This window comes from Typopeltis vanoorti, chromosome 3 (genome assembly GCF_054136105.1).
Source record: "Typopeltis vanoorti isolate ZY-2024b chromosome 3, IOZ_Tvanoo_1.0, whole genome shotgun sequence".
In the NCBI taxonomy this organism is placed as follows: Eukaryota; Metazoa; Arthropoda; class Arachnida; order Uropygi; family Thelyphonidae; genus Typopeltis; species Typopeltis vanoorti.
This window is the reverse complement of record NC_143551.1, coordinates 55,408,567-55,432,955: the sequence shown is the minus strand read 5'-3', so window position 1 is coordinate 55,432,955 and position 24,389 is coordinate 55,408,567. Positions and strand designations below refer to the sequence as shown.

Here is a 24,389-nt window from a genome sequence, read left to right as displayed (position 1 = left end):
CAATGAACCTATAAATTCAACAATGACTGGGAAGAAGACTATTGTTTTATCCAGAGTAAAGAGAAATGTTTGCCCCCTGTTGTATCTTTTTGTTGTCGAAAGCAGCACTCTTCATTAGTGTTGTGTCAACTGTTTATGACATTTGTTTCATTAGAAGCCGAGTTATAGTGCCAAGAGTGACAGTGTGTTTTGACGAAAGGTTGGTCGTCACGATATTCATGCCATACACGACGAATTCTCGCTATCAATCGCTTCAAAACTTCGAGATAAAACTCACCATTGACCATTTGGCCAGGCAGAATGAATTCTTTGGATAATAATGTCCTTGGAATCATGGAAACAAATCAGCATTGTCTTTACTTTTGACTTCTCCAAGTGACTTTTTTTCGGATGCCCCTCTTCTGGTGGTCTCCACTCAGCACTCTGTTTCGGGCTCATACTCAAAACACCACGTTTCGTCACCAGTAAGGATCGTTTCAAGGACGTTTCAGTCCTTACGAGTAGTTTTAATGAGGTCCTTGCAGTGTTCAGTTCAATACATTTTTTGGTCGTCGGGTCAACTTGTGGGGAACAAATCGCAAATTCAATTAACGAAGGCCCAAACCCTCAGTCAAAATGTTGTGCACATTTGATTTTGGAATCCCCAATTCATCTTCAATCAATCTCAAGGACAATTTCGGGTTTTCTTTGATGAAATCATACACTTTTTGGATGTTATTTGCTCCATCCAGTTTTTGAACGGCTTAGCTTTTAATCGTCCTCAAGCGTCTCACGACCACTTTGAAGTCGCTTAAACCACTTGTAAACTTGAGTATGGGATAAGCATTCATCACCATATGCTTTTTGAAGCATTTGATGCGTTTCGGTAAAACTTTTATCAAGTTTAACACAAAAGTCAATCGCAGCTCTCTGTTTGAAACTCATTTTTCGACCGTTCGTCAAAACACACTGTCACTATAACTCGGCTTCTAATGAAACAAATGTCATAAACAGTTAACACAACACTAATAAAGGGTGCCGCTTTCAACAACAAAAAGATACAACAGGTGGCGCCACTAATTTCTTCTATTTTCGAAAAGTTTGGTTTCTTTTTGGACAAAGGATGTATAATAAATGCTACATGTGTATTTATCCTACTTTCATAGTTAATTAATTGTTAATTGTTATGATTTGATATGATAAGTATAAATTTTCATAGAAAAAAATATTGGTGGCCCCAATCTCCAATGCGCCCGTGACCACAACCAGGTTGAGAACCCCTGGTATAACTTCCAAGGATGACTTCTTGTTCTTCCTCCAGTCTCCCACTATTTTATGAAAAACCTCTTCAACATCAATCCTATAGCAATCCCTTAACAACTTGTATGTCTCAATCATATCACCTCCTCTTCCTCCTATCCACTAGACTCCACAAATTGCATCATCTCAGTCTTTCTTCATATTCAATATTTCTGGACCCTCTGCAACATCTCTTCATCCTTTTGAAAACCAGGTAACCAAATCTGTGCATAGTAGTCCATATGTGGCCTAATCAAGGCTTTATAACCAGAATCTTCTTACCTCTACATGTCGATATTCTCTGCATCTTTCCCAGAATTTATGTTTTCCTCACAATTTTGGCAATGCATCCTCTAAATTTTAGATCCTTATCCACCATCACCCCAAGATCTCTTATTTCCTCCACTTCCAATATATCCCCACCAAGCATAAATTCTGCATCCCATCTTTGCCTCATAGAGGAGTAGAGCAAAACATCTGCTCTACTCCTCATAGTTTATTCCAACTTTGCATAAGGCCACAGTTGTCAATTCAATGTTGTAAAATGTAAGGTAATGCACTTTGGGATGAAAAGATAACACTTTGTATCATATTGATGGTACTAGTTTATGGGAAATTGATGAGGCTAGGGATCTAAGGGTGGACAGAGATTTGAAATTCAGAGGACATATTACAAGAGTTGGCAAAATAGCTCAGAAGATAACTTGGAAGTTGAAGAGCACATTCACTTTATATAAGCATGAAGGAAAGAACTTCATATAAGGCTATGATTTGCCCACATGTTGACTACTGTGCACAGATTTGGCCAAATGTGTTTCTTGGTGGTGAAGATTCAAGTGACCAAGCTGGTGACAGGTCTGTGGGATGTTCCCTATGAGGATAGATTGAGGGTGGGTTGTAAAATTTAGCTGACAGGTGGAGGAGAAGGGATATGATAGAAACTTATAAGATATTCAAGGGACACTATAAGATTGGCACAGAAGAAATTTTTTAATACATGGGCAGTAGCGGGAAACAAGGGGTCACACCTGGAAGCTGTCTAAGAATGTGGTTAGTAAGGGTATGCGGACTCTTTTCTTGGAGAGCAGTGAATGAGTGGAATGGATTGCAAGAAGTGGTTGTGAGCACCCTAACAGTGAATAGGCTTATGAAAATGTATGATAGGTATTATGTTAATAGATATAGTGGGGCTCTCACGATGAGTCTTTTGACTCCATGGTTTGCCCATATAAATAATAATAATAATCATATTTATCCGAAATGCTACTTGGTTAGTGGTGAAACCTCATAAGAAGAATTAAACCAAATTATTGAATTGTTTTTAGAGAACTTTCTTAAGCAGCAAGTGACAGAAGGAACTTGAGGTCAAAGGGTGTTAGATCTGATTATAGTGTCAGAGGGATATTTCAGTTAAAGATGTGACTGTCCTGCCTCTAGCCAGTGACAGTGATCATGCTGTAATGACTTAGGACATGGCTAAGTTAATGGAGGTTCAGTTCAGAAAAGGTTACATGCTGAACTAGAAAGCAAAAAATTATGACTAACTTAGAAGTACACTAGGTTCTGACCTATGCTATCAGTCACTAGATGTGAAGGATATCAGCAGTGCATGGGATGCATTTAAAAAATAATTAAATTGAAAGTGATGTGGATGATGGGATGCTAGCACAGAAAGAAATTGCAAGCTTATGTGGACTCATTCACAGGACAAATGTGAGCTCAGGCGAATGGAGAAACAACTGGTGTGTAGAACGGAAGGACACAGCATGAATGAGTGAATGAGAAAAGCATAAAAGTGCAAGAGACCGGGAGAAAAGAGATAGTATTGTATGGAGATTTGATGATAAGAAGTATACTTAATGAGCAAGAAGTATACTTAATATCTGATAATAGCATCAAAAGATGTATTCATAATCAAGGTAGACACTCTGCCTCCAATGGGAGAGAATGACCATGTGGTCTTGCTTTGGGAAGTTGCCAAACACAAGGAGTTCTCTGTCAAGAAAGGGTTTTATGTTCAATTATAAGGCAGGTGATTATGAGAGACTCAGGAGTCATCTTGGAACAGTACCATGGCTTGAGAAGCTACACGGCATGAGGGTAGCAGTATAAGACTGCATACCCAAGGTCAGGAGGATAAAGCAAGTTGGATTTAAGTGTGATGAGTAGGGATATAACAGGAGAGCAGCAAAAAAAGAAGTCATTGTGGAGTTAATATAAAGAAAAAAGTGATCAGCATACTCATGAGCAATACAAAGTGCAAGAAAGAAGGGTGACTAGTATGGTAAGGAAGGCCAAATAGACTATGAGAGAGAGAATTAGCCAAACAGCCCAAAGTAAACCCAAAAGAGTTTTTTCGTTATGTAGCAAGTAAGAGGAAAAATGACTATTGTAGAATGACTTTAAACAATGCTCATGGTAGGAAGGTGACTGAACCAAAAGAAATAGTTGATTTATTTAAATTAAGGGGATATTAAATCCCACATTGTTTTAATATCCCCTTAATTTAAATAATGTTTATATCACCGAAATGAAGCCTATTGGCTCTTTATATTTAAGAAATAGTTGAGTTGCTGAGTGATCATTTTGCAAAGGTGTATCATCCAGGTGGTGATTTTACAGTTGCTAATGTTACAGAGATGCATAACAACACTGAGGTAAATGAACAGCAGGTGTTCAACATATTAAAAAATAAGAATGTGAACACAGCAGTGGGATTGGATAGCATATCAGTTCATGTACTACGTAAGTGTGAAAGAGAATTGGAATTGCCTCTGACGAAGTTGTTCAATCTAAGTCTCAGCTATGGCAGGGCTCCAAGTGAGTTTAAAGAGGGTAAGATACTACCATTGCATAAAGGTGGCTCAAAGACAGAGGTAGTGGTAGATAGAGGTAGTTAATATATTGGGAGTGGTTGTTAAAGTATTGGAAAAGTTGGTGAAAGGTAAAATACAACAGTGGGTGGATAAGGATGTGATACTCATACTCTATAGTGGGCAGCATGGCTTTGTAAAGGGTAGGTCCTGTCGTCCTCATCAAAATCCTGATATATACCCTCTAGGAGTGTACAGGATATGATAGTACTACAAGAAAAATTTACATCATTACTAACTTCCTATCTACAATCTTCCAAATCAGTCTGTTACCTGTCAAGACTCCAATATTATCAGGTCTTATATTTCTGTCTTCTATGGCACTTTTTACTGTATCAATCCACCTATATCTTGGTCTTCCACTAGGTCTTTTTCCTGCCAACCTTGCAACACTTGTTTTGCTAATCTTTCCTCTCCCATTCTGTTTAAGTGACCACACCCACTGAGATTAGCTCTGCTAATGCATTCCTGGATGCTGACAATGTCAAGTTCTTTCCTAATATCCTTGTTTATAATATGATATTGCCATTGATGACATCTGTTCATGCCCCTAATCTTTCTCAGGACTCTCATATCTGCAGTCTCTAGTCTTTCGTCAAGCGTTTTACTTCTAACCCACTCTCAGATCCATCAGTTAAAATTGGTTTGGACACTATCTTGTATACAGCTAATTTCTCTCTTATTCCATATAAATTTATTTAGTTGACTTCCTACCATACAGTGGTAGCCCATGAAGTTTCAAGTGGGGGTGCTGCCTATACAAAATTTAAAAAAATCATTATTTTTTCCTAATTAGTAACCAATTTATTAATAAATAAATCTGTAGATTTATTTATTAATAAACTGGTTACTGATTAGGAAAAAAATAATTTTTTTTTTATTATTTTGTATAGGCAGCACCCCCACTTAAAACTTTACGGGCTGCCACTGCTACCATATCAGCTTTGTTGATTCTGTTGTCTATTTCCATATTTAATTTATCATCTTCACTAAAAATCATGCCTAAGTAGCTGAAATGTTTTACTTGTTCTATAGGTTCTCCATTCACAATGCAGTATATTTTCAACTAGGTTCTGTCTTAGTAACTTATTCACATTTTATAATAAAGTGACAGCAGAATTAGATAAATGGCTACACAATGATACTGCTTGACTTTGCCAAAGTGTTTGACAGAATACCACATGGAAAACTATCACAAAAACTGGAGAGGATGGGAATGGATATGCAGCCAGTAGTATGGATAAGGGGATGGCTGAAGGACAGAAACCAGACAGTAGTATATATATGGTGGAGTGGTGTCTAGGAGAATGATGGTGACTAGTGGAGTACCTCAGGGTTTGGTACTAGGGCCACAACTCTTTAATTTGTATATTAATGACATAGGGAAAGTTTTAAGAGAGAGATATTCAGTTGTTTGCTCATGATGCAAAACTGGGGAGAGCAACAGTTAATAAAGGTGAGGTAGATATCATGCAGGGTGATTTAAACAAATTGGCATTGTGGGCAAAGGATAATGATTGTCAATTAAATGTTGCAAAATGTAAGATTATGCACACTGGGTTGAAAATGTTACATATGGTGTATCATATTGATGGTACTGGTTTGCAGGAAATTGATGAGGCTAGAAACTTGGGGATGATGGTAGACAAGGAGTTAAAGTTCAGAGGGCATATTGCAGAAGTTGGTAAAATAGCTCACGAATTACTTGGATATTGAAAAACACACTAACAGGTAAAGATAAGGAAGTTATTATCCCTTTTTATAAGGCTAGGATTTGGCCACATATTGACTATTGCGCACAGATAAGGGTCTCTTGGGACCAGGAGGTGTTCAAAAAGATTCAGAGATAAGTGACCAAGATGGTGACAGGTCTGTGGAATACTCCATATGAGGATAGGTTGACGGTTTGTGGGTTACAAAGTTTAGTTGATAGGCAGTAAAGAGGGGACATGATACAAACTTTTAAGATATTAAAGGGGTTTTATAAAATTGATGCAAGTGAAATTTTTCAATATATGATAAATAGTCAGAGAACTAGGGGTAGCCCATGGAAGTTGTGCAAGAGTGTGGTTAGTAAAAGTGTGCAGACTATATTTTTTTGTGTAGTGAGTGAGCAAAATGGATTGCCAGAATTGGTTGCGAGTTTCCTGATGTTTTTTTTTTGGAGGTTGGTGAATGGGTGGAATGGGTTGCCAGAGGTCATTGAGTGCTTCATCAGTGAATGAGTTCAAGAATTATGACAAGTATTATGCACATAAGGGTTAGTTTGTGAATAACATCTCTTATGATGAGTCTTCTGACTCAATGGAGATACACCGATATAATAATAATAATGCAGTAACGAAAGTGAGAGCTAGATTTTTCTCTCATGGAGTGTTGCATGATTGGAAAATGGATTTTCTTTTGACATGGCGAGCATAGGCAGTGTGAATTAATTGAAAAAAGGGTATGACAGCCAGTGTGGATGATCTATGCCCTCCCAGATTATGTCACCAACTCCCTGAAGGTCTCGTAATAAGAATAATAATATTTCTAATCTTGATGTGCTTGCTTTTTTATATGCTCAGTTAATGATTCATGTTCTTGCACACTAGTCTATTAGTGGTTTAGCAGGTTTTACTTTAAAAAGCCAAGAAATCAACAAAACAACAATTAACATATGTATCACATGACTGATGTCATCAGAAAGATAGTATCGGTACTTATGTTATTTTTACTGAAGTGTGTTTTCAATGGTGTCTTGTTATTTTTTTTTTTTGCATTCAGTTTTAGTGAATTTTATTAGTAGTCTTTTTGGAAATGAGTTGGTCAAACTGTTTTGAACTTCTTTTTTTTTAGTTTAAAGTCTATCATCCTATGTTTATTTTAATTTTTAATCAGCTTTTTCTGGTTTTTGAGAAGTGTGATATCCTGTTTCTTGTGTTTATTTTTCTTGTCTTTTTTTTATTATTATTGATATCATATGCCTGGGAAAGGAGTGTCCTGGGTTTAATTCCCATCATCAACATGAGGAGCTTAAGGATCTTTCTCAGACATAGCCAAGTTAGGACATGGACAGCATGGTTTTTTTCTTCCCAGTTTATCTGGGGTTTTTCCTCCTACAAGCAGGCAAACTGCCCCTGTGAACACACATGGATTACAGTCATGACCTTAGGGGATGCAGCAAAGGAGTGACGAACCGGCTGCATTAATTTGTCAGTAACCCTCTCATTGGGGGAGGGGACTCAACCCATCCTAGGATGGATGAGGATAGGACAGGATAATCAGCTGAAGTTTCTTAATTTTTAAGAAAAGCATGCTCTTAGTGGTCAGCATTTTTTTTTTTTTTTTTTTTTGAGAACTAGGCCAGAGGCCTTTGATAGTGTGTTTGTGGGTTTTTGGTAGATGCTTTTCTGACATTAGTGTTTTTTTTATTTGTGCCTGTTTTTGTTTCCATATGGATGGTGATACATCAGTTTCACTGACTTTAAAAGGTCAGGTTAACTTTTGAGAGCCACAAGCCAGAGACATTTGGTTCCTGATGTCCACATTTTTGATACTGCTATTATGTATTAGCAGGAACAGTTATTATTATTACGGGCAACTCCAAGGAGTCAACAGACTCATCCAGGGAGGCCCTAACATTATGTCAAGAACAACTATTCATCTTTCACACAGTATCTATCATACCTCGCCTTAAACTCGTTCACGGTCATAGCACCCATAACAGACTCTGGCAGCTTATTCCACTCATTTACCACTCTCCAAGTAAAGAACCTAGCTCTAACACCCCTGTTAACCACATTTTTGCCCAGCTTCCATGTATGGCCCCTAGTCCTCCCACCACCAGCCCTATTCTCAAAAATATCTTCTGGATTAATCTTATAGAAACCCTTCAGTAATTTCAATGTCTCAATCATATCACCCCTTTTCTGCCTCTCCACCAATTTTTGCACCCCACAAATCTTCAATCTGTTCTCATAAGGTTCATTCCACAGACCTGCCACCATCTTGGTCACTCGTCTCTGGATCCTCTCCACCTCCTCCCCATCAAGAAGAAACCCTGGCGCCCATATCTGGGCACAGTAGTCCAGATGGGGTCTTATCAGGCTCGATATAGAGGAACAATAACTTGTTTGTCTCTGCTCGTTAAAGTATTTTTCAGTAACCAAGTGATTTGATGAGCTGTTTTAGCCACTTTTGCAATGTGTCCCCTAAACTTCAACTCCCTATCCACCAAAACTCCCAAATCCCTGGCCTCATCAATCTCCTGGAGTACGGTTCCACCAATGTGATATACTGCTGCTAATCTTTTCACTCCAAAATGCATAACCTTACACTTTGCCACATTAAATTAACATCCATTTTCCTTAGCCCAGTCCTCCAAACTATCCAAATCATCCTGCAAAATTTTGACATCATGTGCACTCACAATTGCTCTACCCAACTTTGCATCATCAGCAAACAAGTGAACACTTCCTCTCATATCCTTTCCTATATCGTTAATGAACAAATCGAAAAGTAGTGGTCCAAGAACAGAACCCTGCGGCACACCACTAGTCACAAGTCGTCTTTTGGACTCCTCTCCTGAATAAACCACTCTCTGGTATCTCTCCATCTCACCAACCCTATATCCATCCCCATCTGCTCCAGTTTACTGATTAGAGTTCCATGTGGTATCCTATCAAAGGCCTTGACAAGGACCAGTAGAATCACTGAAAACCCATTACCCTTATCCAGTTCAGTCATTACTGTGTTATAAAACGTGAGCAAATTACTGAGGCATGATTTACCCTTCACAAAACCATGTTGTCTCCCATACAGTATCCCATTTTCATCTATCCAATCCTGTATTCTTCTCTTGACTAGTTTCTCCAAGACCTTGACAACGATTCCTGATATGCTAATCGGTCGGTAATTTACAACAGCAGTCTTGGAACCTCCTTTATGCAGTGGAACTATTTTCCCCTCTTTCCACCCCCTCAGGACTAACCCAGACCCGAGACGCAGATTAAACAGAATGGTCAAGGGTACTGACAATTCTTTAGCCGCTTCACGTACGACACAAGCTGGTGTACCATCCAATTCCACGGATGTATTGACATTGAGGTTTTGTAATAGACTACTCACCTCCACCTCATACACCAGAATATACTCATTTCACTGAATCTAAAAGGTGAGGTTAGCTTTCAAGGGATACAAGCCAGAAGTGTTTGGTTCTGGTTGCCCACATTTCTAGTACTAGCTTTTTTGTGCTTGTAGTTTTTTTGTTTGTTTTTTTTCTGAAGGGGTGGTGAGGTATTGGTTTTACCGACTTAAAAGGTCACATTAGCTTTTGAGGAACAGAAGTATTGGCAGTGTATTGTTGTTTTTTGGTACAAGCATTTCTGGTATTGTTGCAGATGTGTTTTGAAAGGGCCATATTGTTTTGGTTCTTGGTAAGTGTTTATGGTCGGTTTTTTATTATCTATGTTTTTGTGTTACTTTGATATGTCATTTTTATTTTATGTTTGTAATTTTATTTTTCTGTTGTAACTCTCTATAATAAATCACATGCAAATAAAGTTCAAAAGACTTAGCAGATTTCATTTTTGCATAATCCAAGATTATTATGTTGAATTCTGTAAATTCTTGTGTTTCTCTTGCATTTATTAGTGTTGTTACAGTAATGTTGATGGCTGTTTTCTATGTTATCAGTTCATATCTATCTTCTTTTTCTTAATATTTGTGTTGGGATTTGTTGATATTGATAGATGTTTTCTCATTTTGTCTAGCTGTTTCTGCTCTACATTCTCCTGACATTTTACCTAACTCAACACAAAACAAATATCTTGAAGTACTTTCTGTATTGGTTGTTTATTTTATAAGTCTGGTGTTACAAGTGATATTTGATCCTACATATTTGCTTTGTGATTTTTTTTTATTATATTTTATTTATTATTTTCTTGTTAAAAATTAACAGAATTTGTTATATATTATGTGTTTATTGGCGTGTTTTGTATCATAAGTTTTGTGGTATTTTTTGTCTTTTTTTATGAAGCATGATACTGTTTTCATATCTATCGTGTTTTCTAATCTTCACAATGGTGTCACATAAAATGATATCTCTTCTGGTAACATCAATCACATGACACATAGAAGGTCACAAGGTTTAGGTGATTTGTTACTGAAAGGCAGTAGCTTTTGTAAAATTATACTCTGATCTTCACACTAACAGATGCGAGCCTGGTTGGTCAAGTGGGTAGTGTATACACTCTCCAACCAACAGATCACAGGTTCGAATCCCACTACAGACATGGATGCTTATGATTGTCTTGCCTTGTGTACTGAAGTATGACCTTTGCTGTCCTTGAGCCAATAAAAAAAACAAAAAATAAATAAATCGTCATCACCCTTACAGGCATTTGTTAGCTGATAATTGCACATGTCCTCTGGCTAGTTTGCAATAAGAAAAACTCTGCTTCCTCTACATGAGACTCACCAACTAACCGTCAAATGAAAAGCCAATATTTTTCATCCCAGATAGAACTAGAACTTGGGTCTTTCCAACCAAGGGGGGGGGGGGGGAGGCATGCTATTAGTTATGTTGTTATGAAGGGTTTTAATTTATACAATTTCATACTGTGATATTTTTAATATCTTTTAATGGGCCTTTCTTTATCTATACACAATAAATATCTATGTGATATTTGTTGCTCTGTATTATTAATGAATACAAAACAAATTATATCGCTGGATAAGGTACTACTTATTTTCATCTACCTTATATGAACTAGATAAAGTGGATGGGAATAACTGTAGGATGACAAAAGTGATTAGTGTTTTCCTAATTAGATGTGATGACACTTTCATATTCATGGTGAGAATAACTGTTCTGGGTAAGAAATAATAATATGCATAGTTACTTTGAATAAACATAAAATGGCTAATTTTGTTTTATTGGGAATGAAGAGAATATTTATTCATTTTCAGTAACCAGGAGAGGCCACTCGATTGCTTACCAGTTGGCGCGCTGTCTATAATACGAAGATCATAAACACCAGAACATCTATAGTTAGCAGCTGTTCCATTGTCCCAAACTACCACAACTTCCTCAGGTGATTCAAAATTCCGTACTGTACCTACATGACCCTCTCCGCCGTCTTGTTTCCCCCACTTCCAGTCGGGTCCTCGCATCACTCGAGCACCAACACCTTCCATGACATTCATTCTCGACCCTCTACAACCATCTGCAGCAGTCTGGTCCATATCAAAATAATTAAATGAAGAACTCCATGAATTTTCTTAAAATGCACACACTCAAAACATTAACACAATGAAAAAAAAATAACACTCACTAACAACTATACTACAAAAACAGCACCAAGATTTTCGAAGTGCTAAATCTCGCGTCACAACTCGAGATTTCTTTCACTTCTATCTCCCTCTACTGACCACTTTCAGAAACTATTATAAAAGCCGTGTAAATAACAGTCAAATATGGGTCAAGTTTATTGACTGTATGTATGTATAGACATGTAATTTTTGTATAGATTTTGGATTAAGAATTCCTGAATAGTAGAGTCGCCGTTTTTAAATTATAAAGAGAAATGAAAACTTGCGCTGTACATGGAAGTAGGTGCAAGTCGTATTCAAAACAAGCTCTGCAATCATATTATAGTCTGGACTTCCAGATGAACTACAGATGCTTCAAGGTAATCGGAACTTCGCAGAAAAACGCCTTCATCCACTCCGTGCAACAGGAATTTGAAAATAAATATGTCAGCTTTTGATCTTGGAAATCAGCTATGGCAAATGTAATGAAAAGACAACATTCCCGCCGACGACTAGCCGCATTGGCATTTCTTTCTAATATTTCACTCGATGGAACACACAGAGATACTAATATGAAAATTTTTGTTTCTCATAATAACAGTGATTCTGGAGACAGTATAAAGACAAAGACCATCAGAACTGACCTAAGAAATCAGAATTACCAAAAGCACATAACCGAGATAAATACAAATCATTCAGATCCACATGATTCGGATAGTGAAGAGAATCTCCCGTTGCTTAGTGAACAGTACGAAAATGGACATCACTCAAGAGAGAAAGACAGGCATGTTATTTATCTTTTTATCTAAGATTCATAACATACACTGTTAATATTAATTAAAGAAACGTCATTTAAAAAAAATCACATTTTACAATATTTTAAACCAGATAGTTTATTATTATTATTATCATAACATATAATAGTTGTAATTATTATCATCATCCATCTCCTATGTGCCTATTTGTGGTAGGACCCACTATGGCTATCAGAGGGAAAGCAGGATATGATGTGCATATATACTTTCATTCAAATCAGACTTGCACAAAATATGGTATGCATGTCACCAGTGGTATCATATGCTGGTACACCATGAGGCATCATTACATTATGTAATATTTTTGCATTAATAATTACAAATTTTGGTCTTGTTTTAATTATTGAATGGGTCAATATTGTCCACAGTTATCTCTTGTTTATTTTTTAATAGATAACATTCTGCAATGAGTCTTCTGATGCAATGGATGTTCTTTAATAGTAATAATTTATAGCCAGTCATTTTATATTTATATTCAGAAATGGCAGTTGTTACAGTATTTGTTTTTACCTTTTTTTTTATTTTTTTCATATGCCATTGTTTAGCATTACACTAAGACCATATCATAAGTGTATAATATTATTCATTGGACTTCTGCTAAAGAGACTAAATATGGTCTCATTACTAAATATGTGGTCTCTATACAGTATACTATACTCAAAAGGAAAAAAAATAAAATAAAAAAACAGTCAGTGGAGTGGAGACACAAAGGTTCTCTGCTGCCAAAGAAGTTCCATACCCAAAAGTCAGCAGGGAATGTTCTTGCCATTCTCTCAGAAAAGGTGAAACTGTTACAGCAGCAGTTTATTCCACAACTCTGAAGGAATTGAAGGAGGTACTGAAGGAAAAATGCTGTGAGAAACTGAGCAGAGGTGTGTGTGTGTGTGTTGCTTTTGCAGGGCAATGCACCTGCTCACATTGTTCACGAAACCCAACAGCTTAGGGTTTCAGTTTCTACCTCACCCACCCTGTTTGCCAGACCTACCCCCCCATCTGACTATTTCCTGTTCCCAAATTTAAAGAAACACTTGAAAGAAACAAAATTTACCACAGATGATCAAGTCATATCTGCAGCTGAGGACTGGTTTGTGCAACAAGGGAAAGACTTTTTTCCTCGGAGGATTGCAAATGATACAGGAGCATTGTAACAAGTGTAATACACTTCATGGGGAATATGTAGAATAATGTGAATTACATGGTTCTACCTCAATTCCTACAACAATTCAAGGTATTGTTGATCAACAATACCTTGATTATATACCTTGACTAAATATATAATCAAGGTATTGTTGATTGCATCGTTGTTTTTATTGTTTACTATATAGGCATGTTTACAACTGTACTAACATTGAAAAGTGTTATTCTGAATAAAACAACTATAATCTGAATTATTATGAGATAATTTTTAGCAATTAGCTGCATGCTTTTTTTTTAATATGAGATAGAAAATGGATATTAAGCTTCACAGATCTGTTAAATATAAATCAGGTAAATAAACTAGATCAAATGGAGGTGGTTGGGACATGGAAAGGAATGTAGTGTATACAGAAAGAGATGGATGTATCAAAGAATAGTATATGGTGGAGCAGAATCGGAGAAAATGTAGGTGACTAGTAGTTCTGTGCTTGGTTCATGGCTATTTAATTTGTATATTAATAATATTGAGGATAACTTGAATGGAAATAGCCATAGTCTTGTGCCAGCTATCTCTGATTGACTACTGGTGGAGATTGGCCCACTTTAGTCTCCAAAAGTTATATAGGTCTAAAACTGTCTCACCTACTCCTTTATTCCCTTATAGGGAATAAGCGAGTCCTTTAAACCCTACCTAGCTTTTGGAGACTGAGTGGGCAGTTCAATCTCCACCAGTAGCTAATCGGAGATAGCTGGCCCATGTCTATCACTAATTATAGGCAGCCACTGATGAAGAGACCAGCAAACAAGTGCTGCCATCTCTTGGTACCAGGATATGTTACTGTCTGAAATAATGTGGGTTCTACGGTCGATTTTCTTGCATTTACAGGATAAAAAACCCACTTACCCATGACAGAGATTGACTAACTTGGGAACCAGTTGAAGAAAGGCTTAGGAAAAGTTCCTCCAGTCTGCAACTAGACTCGAATTATATCTTCATGCGGTCTAGTGCAGAGGATGCAAGTGCCACTTCCACTGAGCTACACAGGCCTATTTTGTTAATATAGTATGTTAATTTAACATGTGATTCCCATGAGTGACAGGTTGGGAAAGAACTAGTACATTAGTTTTGTGAATGAGCCAAGGATTTTTTTCTTATTTTTTAAAATTTTATTTATTTATTTTTTTAACTTTTTTTACATAGTCAAGAAACCCTGTTCTGGGGTTCAGTTTTTTTTCTGTTAGAGATCAAACATGGAACTTTTTCGAGCCACTTCAGGCTACAGTAAATGAGTTATATTATTATTATGTGACACCTCCAAGGAGTCCAAATACTCATCGAGGGAGGGCACCTACTCTAGAGCTCTCCTTCTCCACCACCCAATTCACTAGTTACAGCGAACTGCAACTACCATCATCTTCTACACCAGGGTTTCCCAAACTGTGTTCTGCAGAAAGTGAATAAGTGTTCCATGAAAAATTATCAAAATTAATATGAGCTTGGAATGATTTTAAATGCTGCGATGAGTTCAAACATGTTTGAAAATCAGGCACTCCTCACTTTGCGTGTGGATTGTGCTATTAAGGCCAGAGCGTGCTGGCCTTGACTCAGCTGCCTGCAGTTGTCATATCTCCTTATCAGGAACATCAAGAAGATCCCATTCTGATATCACTCCTCTACAAGAATTGAGTGTTTTACGGGATGTTACTGTGATTGATATTCCACCATTGATGTTACTGACATGATGTTTCCACAAGAATATCACCAGAACATAATTTCTGAACAGTTTTGGGAAATCCTGACAATCCTTCTAAATCCTTTCCATATTGACTTTTCACTTGTTGTGTGGATGATTTAAAACACTGGTATATTTCTACTAGTATCATATATCTATTATTTCTTACTTCTGTTACCAAATGCTGTATCTATGGTATCAGTACTTGGTTGAGACTTTATTAGGGCCCTTGAAACATTTGAAAATGAATTCCTGCTCGAGGGGTTTTTGGTTTGGCACCACAGCTCCCCATCCACCATGGAGCCACACATGGATGTCCACTGACTGACAAGCAATGGCTGTGCTTGGGAGTGGAATGCCAGGGCTATCCTGGACACTATATCAGCACCACAGCAACTGACTGTACTGTCTGGACAGTAGACACTCTAAACAAATGTAACTTACTGACATTAGCATTAGTTTGCCCATACAGCACAGGCTACAAGTAACTAATTGGAGTATATTGAGTTGGAATGGATTAGAGTAATACTGGAGTGGAGACATTGAAGAAATTACTAAATTACCCCACCCACATTTACCAATGTACTGTATGTTTACAAATTAACCTTTTGTGGGTGGAAGCTACATAAAAATAAAAATTAAAAAAAAGGCTACTACTACTTGTAGGTGTACAACTGTTAAATAAACAAGAAAAAAATTTTGATAATTATCTTGAACACCTAGATCATATTTGTGGAAAATATAAATACTACTGAAAAAATTTTATTCTATGGGACAACAATTGCAGTGAAGTAAATTAAAAAGTCTTAGCGAACATTTTGTTATTTCATATATGATTATTCATTCATTCATCTTCAAGGCCCAGCTTTCCTGACTGGGTTGTGGGGGCAGCATCTGCAAGAGGAACTTCCAATGGTCACGATCCTCCACCACCAAGCTCAGATGTTCTGGTGGGACTCCCATATGTCCTCCCAAGGTTTTGGATATAATCTATCCAGCAAGTCCTTGGCCTTCCATGTGGCCTCCCTCCCTCTGGCTTGGCAAAGAGGGCCTGCTGGGGGAGCCTCTCTTGTGGCATTCTGACCAGGTGCCCGTACCAACATAACTGTGATTCTCTCAACATGGAGAAGCAACGGTTGAGTATTGAGGGTTTCCCGAACTGCAGAGCTTCTGACTCTGTCGAGTCTTGTCAGCCCTGCAATCCCACGAAGGAACCTCATTTCAGCCGCTTGGATTCGTGTCCTCATTCTTTCGGTCATTACCCAACTCTCATGACCATAGGTGAGGATGAGGACATAGACTGTATTGAAGACAGCCAGCTTTGCCTTCTGGCTTAACTTCTGCTTCAATGCTACCAATACTGCCAAGCTCCCGCAGTATTGCGCTTGCTGAGCCAATCCGAGTATCTAGCTCTTCGTCTCACTTTCCATCACTCGTGAATATAGACCCAAGGTATTTAAACTTCTCCACCTGCCTCAGTGGGACTCCACTCACTTGTAGAGTGCACTGAGATGGTTGTCTTGAGACCAAAAATGTTTCAGTTTTGGCCATACTGATCTTCATTCCAGCTTCTGCACAAACAGCTACAAACCTATCCAGGGTCCACTGGAGGTCATCTATGGAAGAGCTAAGCAGAACTAGGTCATCTGCAAAAAGCAGACGTCCAATGCTACATCTTCCAATTCTGATACACTCACTGCCTCGGCTGTGCCTATCAATCCAGTCCACAAATATTATGAAAAGGAGAGGGTGACAGAACACACCCTTGATGGAAGCCAACGGAGACTGTTGAAGGTTCAGACTTTGTGCTGTTTACCCTGACACACAAATCTGGACATTCATACAGGGACTTGATGGCAACTAATAATTGGCCATTCGCTCCATACTCCTGTACTACTTGCGAAAGCTTATCCTGAGGAACCTGGTCATATACCTTCTCTAAGTCCACAAGTTCAAACCATAAGCCTTCTGGACCACACATAAATGGATGTTTCTTTTGGTTGACAGAATGCACTGTTGCATCCATTTGAACTGATTTTATCACAATTTATTGTCCATCTTGGTAAACATTCCCCATACCATCTGCTTATATGAATATCATTGTTCTACCAGCCTGCTGAAGTGCCTTCAGAAAGTTCCACATTTGGTTAGGATTCACATAAAAATATATATAAATGCTGCAATGTGTAATACTATGATTTGATTTTGACAGTGCATCATGTAAAAAACACTGAGAATGATTGCTTTCCTATCCCATAGTATCTCAGTTGTTTCCATATTAATAGTCTTAATGCAGAATTTATTTGAGAGTAGGGAAGGAAGTTATTTCTACACCATGCTGGTCCATCAGTGTTTGAACTGCTCACATCACCAGTTTATTGTCCACCTAACAACACATCCCTTCTCCCCAGTAGAGGTATCTGCTTAAAATGGTACTTGCGATGGCATTCTGGGATCATAGAAATTATATGACACTTCATTGTTCTTCTAATGTGAACATAGAAAGAGATGACATCATTTGGAACACTATAACTGAAAACCTTACAAAAAATAAATCAATAAAAAATATGGAAAATACATTAAAATTCATATAAGTATGCATATGTGCATGTGTATGTGAGAGATTTTTTTTTTGACATGTTCCAATAACCCTATTATATGTCAAATTACTAATCTGCTTTTTATAATAGAATGACAGCTGAGTTGGATAAAGGAATGGCTACATGATGATATTGTTGTGTTTTGCAAAGCAATTTGACAGGATACCACATCCTGAAATTTGCAACAAATGGAGATGGATATGAAACTGGTGATATGGATGATGGACAGATACCAAAAAATAGTATATGGAAAAACAGAATCCAGGAAAGGCAGGTGACTAGTGGTGTGCCACAGGACTCTGCATGGACCACTGCTATTTAATTTGTATGTAAATGATATAGGAATTAATTTGAAAGGAAATATTCAGTTGTGTGCTGATGAAGCAAAGTTGAGTTGGGTAATAGTTAATCAAGATAATGTATACAGCTTGCAGGATGATTTAAATATGCTGACAGGTATGGGTAAAACTTAATGGATGTCAATTTAATATTGGAAAAGCGTAAAGGTACGTATTTTGGGATACAAAACTTACAAGCTGTGTACCACATTGAGGAAACTTGACTCCAGGAAATTGATGAAGCCAGGAATTTGGGGATAGTAGTAGATAGAGAGTTGAAGTTTAGAGGGTGTATTGCTAAAGTAGCCAAGGTAGATCACAGCTTGGTTATTGAAGAACACACTAACAAGCAGAGATAAGGGAGTTATCATTCCACTTTTGGGGAGAGTAGTAAAGCTTGATGCAAGCACATCTGGATTACTGTGCTCATATCTAGTCATCTGGGTTTTTTGGGGATGAGGAAGTAGTGGAAAGGATCCACAAGCAAGTGATGAAGATGGTGAGTGATCTGTGGAATGCTTCCTATAAGACTAAATTGTGGGGTTGTTGCAAAAGTTGGTTGATATGCAAAAAAGGAAGGGCATGATAGAAACATTTAAGTTAAAGGATTTTATAGCATTAATACAAAGAAAAGCACTTGGCTAGAGGTGGCAGAACAAGATATCATCCCTGGAAGTTGGGTAAGAGAGTGATTAGGAAGGGTGTAAGGATTAGATTTTCCACTTGGAGAGTGGTGAATGAATGGAATTGGTTGCCTGAATCAGTTATGAGTGCTTTGTCTGTTAATGAGTTTAAGGAGAGGTATGATAGATATTCTGTTGATAGTTTGGGTGGCCTTCCAGAATGAGTCCTAGGACTCCATGGAGGTGCTCGAGCAATAACAATAATAATAAATGTTGGCAAAAACTTTAATTTATCCTCATAATGTGGTCTGGTAAAAGTTGGACTTGTGGATATGAACTAATTACTGCTTAATTTTTAAGATATTTTGAGGAGAAGGGCAAAATTACAGTTGCAGATTTTATTATTATTATTATTGCACAGAAACCACTATGGAGTCTGAAGACTCATTGCAGAAGACCCAGAGTTTCCACACAGTAGCTATCATACTGTGTGGATACTCTCCTTGAATGCATTCATTGACAAAGCACTCAACAAATTCTGGAAACCTATTCCACTTCCATGCTCCAAGCAAATTGAATGAACAGTAATTCTTGAGCTTCCTCTATAAAAGAGGAAGCGGAAATTGAGACAAATTGCAAGAGTTAATTAAATATAAAGAGCCAATAGGCTTCATTTCGGCAATATAAACATTATTTAAATTAAGGGGATATTAAATCCCACATTGTTTTAAAATCGAATAAGAAACTCAAAGATTGGAATCAGAGAGTTTCATGCTGAATATAGTAAAACTATAAAAATATCGGCGAATACTAGCGTGAGCTAATGCAAGTAGTCCTAGTACATAGTACAATACCAGGCACTCGTAGCAAAGGTGGTAAAGTTCTGATCACTATTCTTGGTATTTTCCATAATGTAAAAACACATTTCCTAGGAAATGTATACTGTTATTACATTATGGCAGGAGGTCACTACCTAGACCGGTTTCAGCCTTTTTTGAGGCTTCATCAGTGAGTAGCTAGACCAAATTAATACCAAAGGGTATAGCGAAAAGAACTTATATACTCTGCTATACGAGTTGTCAAACAGGTGCACCAATTAAGTTACTTAAATATAAAGAGCCAATAGGCTTCATTTCAGTGATATAAACATTATTTAAATTCAGGGGATATTAAATCCCACATTGTTTTAAAACCGAATAAGAAACTCAAAGATTGGAATCAGAGAGTTTCATGGCGAATATAGTAAAACTATAAAAATATCGGCGAATACTAGCGTGAGCTAATGCAAGTGTCCTAGTACGTAGTACAATACTGAGCACTCATAGCAAAGGTGGTAAAGTTCTGATCGCTATTCTTGGTATTTTCCATAATGTAAAAACACATTTCCTAGGAAATGTATGCTGTTATTACATTATGGCAGGAGGTCACTACCCAGAACGGTTTCAGCCTTTTTTGAGGCTTCATCAGTGAGTAGCTAGACCAAATTAATACCAAAGGGTATAGCGAAAAGAACTTATATACTCTGCTATACGAGTTGTCAAACAGGTGCACCCATTAAGTTACTTAAATATAAAGAGCCAATAGGCTTCATTTTGATGATATAAACATTATTTAAATTAAGGGGATATTAACTCCCACATTGTTTTAAAACCAAATAAGAAACTCAAAGATTGGAATCAGAGAGTTTCATGCCGATCACCTGTTTGACAACTCGTATAGCAGAGTATATAAGTTCTTTTCACTATACCCTAACAGGTGATCGGCATGAAACTCTCTGATTCCAATCTTTGAGTTTCTTATTCGGTTTTAAAACAATGTGGGAGTTAATATCCCCTTAATTTAAATAATGTTTATATCGCCGAAATGAAGCCTATTGGCTCTTTATATTTAAGTAACTTAATGGGTGCACCTGTTTGACAACTCGTATAGCAGAGTATATAAGTTCTTTTCTCTATACCCTTTGGTATTAATTTGGTCTAGCTACTCACTGATGAAGCCTCAAAAAAGGCTGAAACCGGTCTGGGTAGTGACCTCCTGCCATAATGTAATAACAGCATACATTTCCTAGGAAATGTGTTTTTACATTATGGAAAATACAGAATAGCAATCAGAACTTTACCACCTTTGCTACGAGTGCCTGGTATTGTACTATGTACTAGGACTACTTGCATTAGCTCACGCTAGTATTCGCCAATATTTTTTATAGTTTTACTATATTCAGCAGGAAACTCTCTGATTCCAATCTTTGAGTTTCTTATTCGGTTTTAAAACCATGTGGGATTTAATATCCCCTTAATTTAAATAATGCAAGAGTTAAGCCTGAGAGAGAGAGAGAGATCGGTGCCTTTAATCTGATTGTTCTTCGTTGAACAGAATCTAGGAGTTATAAGGTTGGATTGCAGGTGACTTCTCCACATATATAATGATAGCCACTGCTTTATAGTCAAAGAATCCCTAATAATATAAACAGTTTCCACATTTCAAAGGAAAAGATGAGAATGGATATGAGATTAGCATAAGTTTTATGAGAAGTAAAGTTGACAAGAGTATCTTTCCCAATTGGAAAATAGTTTTGAAATCTCATTTAGGAGTTGAGACTGCATATTTTTCAGGTCTTGTTTGTTTGTTTATATGTGAGTGGGTGGGGGGGAGTAGTATATATAGAGTAATGTGCTTAAGATATCAACGTTAAAATGATGATTAAATGGTTCTCTGGTAAAATGATTGCAATATATTGATCATACACAGTATTCACCACTATCTCTTCCTTGCACAAGAAAATACCTCTTGTCCAATATTATATTCATTCAAGTCATGATGCTGATGTTTTAGTCACAGATCTATAAGTGAAGAGTTGTTAATGAAATACAGCTGTCTGGTGATGTGACAAAATGACAAGGGTCTCTCCAATATATATGACATGCTATCAATATATATTGCATAAAATAGAATTCTAATATGTTTCTTGGTCACAGACTTGTAAATGAAGAGCTGTATTAAAATACTGTTGTTTAGTGATCTGAAAAATGATAGAGAGCCTCTAATTACATGTATGACATATTATCAATTGTTAATGTATATAATATAACATAGTGCTTAGATTTTGTTCTGTGATTTTCATGTTGTAAATGAACGATGATTTTTTTTTTTATGTAGCTTCCCACCCACAAAAGGTTATTTGCAAATATATAGTACATTTTGTACCATAGGTAGGTTTTTTTTTACTATTTTTATCAATTTTCTATTTTTTTGTATTTTCCTTTTATTTTTTACATAGTACAGAAACCCTGCTCTAGAGACCAAACATGAAACTTTCTGAAGTCACTTCAAGCCTCCAATAAGTGGGACAGTGGTCTCACACTGGGCAACAAAATTCATCTCCCACCTGAAGACAATCACAACATCCATGCCCACACTTGGATTCTGACCTGCAAACTTTGAAAACTTTGGTTGGAGAACAGATATGCTAATATCTAAACACTGATATTAGTGTTTAGATATTAGCTAAACGCTAATATCTAAACGTTTTAGATATTAGGAGCTATTGACAAATTTTCAAGGATTTATTTTTCAGAATCTTGATTTCTTGGGTCAGTTCTAATATATTTAGAAAATTAATTAGAAATATAATAAATATGCATTATTGTTATCGAAGCCTTGAAGTGATTGAAGAAGATCACATTTATCTCTTTCTTGATCAGTTCATTTCATAGTATTGATGTATAATCTCATCTACAAAAGGTTAGAAATCTTTCATGAATTTATTTTATCCATAAGGTTATAAAATAAAGTTTAAAAAGTTTATATGCTCTAGTAATATATAGGCTGTACCAACAAAGAGTATATAATATATATACTTTATATACCTTTGTATATAATATATAAAGGTATATAATAATTCACTATTATGTTGCAAAAATATGTATTTATCATAAAGTAATTAACTTCATGCTTATATTAATGATCAAACTGTTTCAGACATAGTTTTCTTTTATTTTAGGGTTCATCATACATTTATAAGTGAGGCTAAGCATAGATTATTAACTCTGAGCCAAAGACGGAAACAGCTACAGCACCAACACTCCTTACAGGAAACGCATGGACTTACTTCATGTGGTAGCACTGAAAGTTTAGGTAAAATTAAATCCTATACTAAATTTTCAGGTTTAGTTTATTGGAGAAACTTTGAAAAATAATTTTATAAAGTGCACAAATTATGCGCATCCAAAATATGCTAACATTTGTTATACTCTGCACTAATTTTTCACAGATAAATCATTATTGTTCCAAGACGTTTTTTTATGTATGATAAATCCAGAAATTTGCATGCCATTCAGATTGAATATAGACACTTTCATGCAATGTTATTATCTGAAATCAAGTAGAATCTTATTATTATTATATTATCATCACCACTGGACCTCCATGGAGTCAAAGTTCATCAATTCAGAAGCGTTAAACTCATATAGTATGTACACATTGACTACACTCTTCATGCAAAGAACCTGCTCCTCACTCCCTTGTTTACACTCTCCATGTATAATTTCAGGTGATGGCCTCTTGTTCTACCCATCCCTCATCCCCATTCTCTGAAAAACCTCTTCCACATTAACCAGGTAACAACCCCTTACCAACTTATACACACTTAGTGACTGCTTTATTAGGAACACCTCCCCATTTAGAAAAATTAATTCTTCCTAATGATGTTGAGTCATGTGGCTGCAGTTTCCTATATAAATCAGGGAGACAGACATCAGGCAATATTAACATTATTGTTTGATGCATCACAATGGATGAAAGGCATGACTTAAGTGGCTTTGAGCATGGCCATAATGGGCAAACACTCATCATCATCATCATCATATTCCTGATATATACCCTAAAGGGGGTGTACAGCATATGATAATACTACATGAAAAAATTATATCATTACTAACTTCCTATCTACAATTTTCCTCCAAATCAGTCTGTTTCCTGTTAAGACTCCAACATTATCAGATCTTATATTTCTATCTTCTAAGGCACTTTTTACTGTATCAATCCACCTATATCTTGGTCTTCCTCTGGGTCTTTTTCTTGCTGGAAAAGAACACTTGTTTTTCTGATCTTTCCTCACCCATTCTGTTTAAGTGACCGATGCCACCTGATATTAGCTCTGCTAACACATTCCTGGATGCTGACAGTGGCAAGTTCTTTCCTGATATCCTCGTTTTTAATATGATATTGCCATTGATTCCTGTTCATGCCCCTGATCTTTCTCAGAACTCTCATATCTGCATTCTCTAGTCTTTGGTCAAGTGTTTTACTTCTGACCCAGCTCTCAGATCCATAAGTTAAAATTGGCTTGAATACTGTCTTGTAACCAGTGGTGTACCTCAGGGTTCAGTCCTTGGTAATAGGCCATTATTGTTCAATCTATACATTAATGACATCAAGCAGGATCTATCATCACATTTGCAATTGTGTGCTGATGATGCGAAGATAGGCAGGGCAATCAGGGATGCTACTGATATTCAGCAATTACAGAATGATTTGAATAGACTGGAAATCTGGGCAAACGAAAATAGCTGTCAGTTTAATGTTAGTAAGTGTAAAGTTATGCACTTTGGCATGATTAGAGTTCCAGTGGTATATTCTATTAGCGGGATTATGCTACAAGAAATTGAAGAGGCAAGGGATCTTGGTGTATTGGTGGATAA

The 24,389-nt window shown here is 36.8% G+C and overlaps 2 protein-coding genes across 5 annotated transcripts in view; one reads left to right on the top strand and one right to left on the bottom strand.

Annotated features, from left to right (window-relative positions):
* The window catches only part of mib1 (E3 ubiquitin-protein ligase mind bomb 1), a 515,003-nt gene extending 503,664 nt beyond the window's left edge, over window positions 1–11,339 (bottom strand). The window contains exon 1 of the mRNA XM_090415624.1: window positions 11,132–11,339. Coding sequence (XP_090271750.1) covers window positions 11,132–11,339 — 208 coding nt within the window. The remainder of the gene's footprint in view (window positions 1–11,131) is intronic.
* A 280-nt stretch (window positions 11,340–11,619) lies between these two features.
* LOC150108164 (CDK5 and ABL1 enzyme substrate 2) overlaps window positions 11,620–24,389 on the top strand; it is a 272,612-nt gene continuing 259,842 nt past the window's right edge. For all 4 annotated transcript variants that reach the window (XM_090390623.1, XM_090390622.1, XM_090390621.1 and 1 more), the window contains exons 1-2: window positions 11,620–12,228; window positions 22,691–22,824. In XM_090390623.1, coding sequence (XP_090246749.1) covers window positions 11,918–12,228; window positions 22,691–22,824 — 445 coding nt within the window. In that variant the 5' untranslated portion in view covers window positions 11,620–11,917. The remainder of the gene's footprint in view (window positions 12,229–22,690; window positions 22,825–24,389) is intronic.